The 3,973-nt window shown below is 41.7% G+C and overlaps 1 protein-coding gene across 13 annotated transcripts in view; it reads right to left on the minus strand.

Moving 5' to 3' along the window:
- The window catches only part of NRF1 (nuclear respiratory factor 1), a 144,591-nt gene that overhangs the window by 45,055 nt on the left and 95,563 nt on the right, over positions 1-3,973 (minus strand). For all 13 annotated transcript variants that reach the window (XM_017532572.2, XM_017532580.2, XM_037740000.1 and 10 more), the window contains 2 exons: positions 3,538-3,735; positions 2,319-2,420 (listed from right to left, as the gene is read on the minus strand). In XM_017532572.2, the coding sequence (XP_017388061.1) occupies positions 2,319-2,420; positions 3,538-3,735 (300 nt within the window). The remainder of the gene's footprint in view (positions 1-2,318; positions 2,421-3,537; positions 3,736-3,973) is intronic.

Consider the following 3,973-nt stretch of genomic DNA (forward strand, 5'->3'; position numbering starts at 1 on the left):
TTTTTGTATTTTTAGTAGAGACGGGGTTTCACCATGTTGACCAGGATGGTCTCGATCTCTTGGCCTTGTGATCCACCCGCCTCAGCCTCCCAAAGTGCTGGGATTACAGGCGTGAGCCACCGCGCCCAGCCCAGTGATTACAGTTCTTATGGTTCAAAACTAACAACTATGTCAACATCTAAGATAAATCAGATGGCAAATGGAAACAGAATATAATCTAAACATGTCACTTTCTGATATAACCTAGGCTTTCTCTCTGTCATTTTCATTTCACTCTAAGTATAGGAAGAGTATTTTCTTTTCATCTTACTGAATCCAGGTATTTACCAAAAGGCTATGAAAACTTTATATATGTCATTCACCAACCTCCACAATAGCTGGCTTAACAATGATGTTGGTATGCCAGAAAAGCCACAGACATACAACTGAGATTTTAAAAATATTTTCTATGAATATCTGAATACATTGATTACTTTTGTATCTTATTTAGCAAAGTATATTTCATGGACTTAGTCCCAGAGAAGTGTTTAAGAAACACAACTCTGGCCGGGCTTGGTGGCCCATGCATGAAATCCCAGCACTTTGGGGAGGCCGAGGCAGGCGGATCACGAGGTCAAAAGATCGAGACCATCCTGGCCAACATGGTGAAACCCTGTCTCTGCTAAAATACAAAAATGAGCTGGGCGTGCTAGTGCACGCCTGTAGTTCCAGCTACTCGACAGGCTGGGGCAGGAGAATTGCTTGAACCCAGGAGGCGGAGGTTGCAGTGAGCTGAGATTGCACCACTGCACTCCAGCCTGGTAACACAGCGAGACTCTGAAAAGAAACACAACTCCATAAATACATTATACATATTATGTGTCAAAAAAATTTTTTTAAAGGAAATACAAACTTACTTTCTTTAAATAGTGCCAGGAAACATTCAGTAGAGAGATATGGTTGATAACTTTAAGCCAAACACAAACAAATCTCCTAACTGTACCCTTGTTTTTCCACCTCTTTCAGACTTAAAGGAGTGTCATCGCGTTTAGTCTGCCAGGACTGACAAATCCTTTGCTTTGCTAATCCATATCCTTTAATGATGTTTTTATACTTAGAAAATAAATGTCCTGTCAACCTTCACCTTTCCTCACCCAATAACCAAGTTTTTCAGTGTCCTAAACTTTCCCAGGCTCCTTAGGTACAAAGGAGGCACACACACTTTGCAGCATCCCTTACAGCAGGGCTAGAGTTCATTTATGTAGATATCTCTCTTCCCCACTAGACTGGAGTCCCATGACAGCAAAGATCCTGTGCGAATCAACTCTACACAACTGCTACTACACAGAGGCTTGGTACGTGCAGGCTGGCCCAGGAGCCTGCAGTGCACTCTCCCTCCATCTCCCAGCTATGCGGCCTTTGCCAGTTCTCCCCTTCTCCTGAGGAGCACAAATGAAAGTGACTTTGTGGTGTTCTAAGGGGAAATGCTCCATGGCTCTCAGCAAGGGTGACATAATACTCTTAGCTTTATTCCTGATACTGCTCTTTGACATCTGTTGTCTGTTTTTCAAACTTCAGGACACCACACCTGTATCTTCAGGGGGAAACACTCATGGTGATGTTAACAAACCCCTTCCTTCACTTGTTGAATCTTACCAATGGCTCAGAGACTAGATAACGTTTTTCTCAATGTGTTATCCAGCTTCAACACTGCTCTGACTTTGGGCAAATCACCTAAGCTCAGCATGTTTCAGTTTTCTCATCTTTAAAGTGAAGATGATAACAGAACTTGTACTCCATAGGGTCGAGTGTTTAGCCCACCAAGTGATCAATAAAGGTTGGCTGTCTTTAGGTTAACGTCCCATAATTACCCCAATTTTGGTAAGGACAGATTCTAAGAAATCTTTTCAAAGGCATAAATCACGTTACTGACTTGCAAATATGTTTTTCCCTTCAAAGAAGGTTTCCCTTAGGCAGTTCCAGTTTTAATGTACCATTTTTGTTTCATAAAGACCAAAGATGAAATTCTTTGGGATTCACAGCATAAAAATATTAAAGGGATAATCTCTCTGTATTGTGTATCATATCAAACACTATACATTCAAATGTAAAATTTTAAGTTCCTGACAGTTTGAGTCATAATGATCCATGAATCTTGACTGTTACAAGTAATACACATAGTATAAGACACTTTCCAAAACTTTCATGGTCTGATGTTTCAAAAGGTTTAAATGAAAGAGTGCTGCAGACGTTCAGACTACTCCATCTTCTGGATCCTCGCTTCTCCCTCATTATACATTCAAATATTTAAGAAGATGCAGATAGCATCCTCTTCTTACCTCTCCATCAGCCACGGCAGAATAATTCACTTGGGCAACGGTGACTGTGGTTGGCAATTCTGAAGCATCAGCCAGTGTGGCTACTGTTGCCCCTGTACCAACCTAAAGAAAAATATGGAAAGTGGTAAGTGTCAGTGGATGGATCCTTCTACCTCTCCTTTACTCAGAAGCTAAGACTCATTTAATCCCAAATTCAGCACAGATAACAATAAATATGCCTTATGATGTGAAGTCTAAAATCAGAGCTCACTAAAATTATAGTTCATAGACTATCACAAGTTTCAGGATTTTACTTCAACCAAATAAGTTAATATTAGAAGAGCTATCACATCACCACATCCACGCCCACTGCTGGTCAACCAACTCTTACTCTCACCCCAACCTGAACTTTAGAGGTTCCCAATTGACAAATTGTGTTTTGCCTGGCATGGTGGCTCACGTCTGTAATTTTAGCACTTTGGGAGGCTGAGGCGGGTAGATCATGAGGTCAAGAGATTGAGACCACCCTGGCCAACGTGGTGAAACCTCGTCTCTACCAAAAATACAAAAATTAGCTGGGCATGGTGGTGCGCACCTGTAGTCCCAGCTACTGGGAAGGGTGAGGCAGGAGAATTGCTTGAACCCAGGAGATGGAGGATGTAGTGAGCTGAGATCACACCACTGCACTCCAGCCTGGCAACAGAACAAGACTCTGACTTAAAATAAAAAAAATTAAAAAAAAAAAGAATTGTGTTTTACCTCAGAAGAGGTAACTCAGAAGGAATATTCCCTGATCATTAACTAATATTCCCTGAAACTGTAAAACAGAAGTCATTTTAAGGCTGGGTGTAGTGGCTCACATCTATAATCCCAGCACTTTAGGAGGCTGAGGTGGGAGGATTGCTTGAGCTCAGGAGTTTGAGACCAGCCTGGGCAACATAGCAAGGCCTTGTCTCTACTAAAAAATAAAATACAGAGAGAGATCCTGTTTCAACAAAAAAAAGCCCTTTAAAAGTGCTTTGTTTTGGAAATGTTCATGAAAGTTACTCATAGCTCTGTATTTAGCAAATGCAAAGAATTTAAACTATTCTTCAGAAATCAATTTCAGGTAGGAAGAGCTTGAGGAGCTATATAAAGTTCATAGAAGAGTTCGCACCAAGGAAACTTTCCCCAGTCTGAGGTGAGACGCCCACTGATCCACCTCAGAAACCACAGTCTCGTGGTCCTCAGGTTTACTCACCTGGATAAGTGAGACAGTGCCATCAGGGTTACTAAAGGTCTGGACTACGGTCTGGGACGGTACAAGATGAGCTATACTGTGTGTGGCTGTGGCCTGTGTTTGCGTTTGCTGGTCTTCGAAGGCATACAAAAGGTCTTCCCGCCCATGCTGTTTATAACAGTTTTTAACTATGGTCCGTAGTGCCTGGGTCCATGAAACCTGTCACCAAAAGACCGGAAAAGCGCATTAAGCCACAAAGAACTTTGGTTATTTAGTCCCAATATGTAATAAGCAGCTACTCCTTTATCAAATCAAACCAAACCAAACTGAAACTCTCCTAAGATTATTTCCCACAGACTGGTTCTGGTAGAAAGAAGCTGAGGACAAAGTATCAAAGAAGGCTTCCCGTTGGTTTCTTCTTGATCAAAGTCTGGTTTACACTCTATTCCAACCTGAG

This window comes from Cebus imitator, unplaced genomic scaffold, assembly GCF_001604975.1.
Source record: "Cebus imitator isolate Cc_AM_T3 unplaced genomic scaffold, Cebus_imitator-1.0 Scaffold77, whole genome shotgun sequence".
NCBI lineage: Eukaryota > Metazoa > Chordata > Mammalia > Primates > Cebidae > Cebus > Cebus imitator.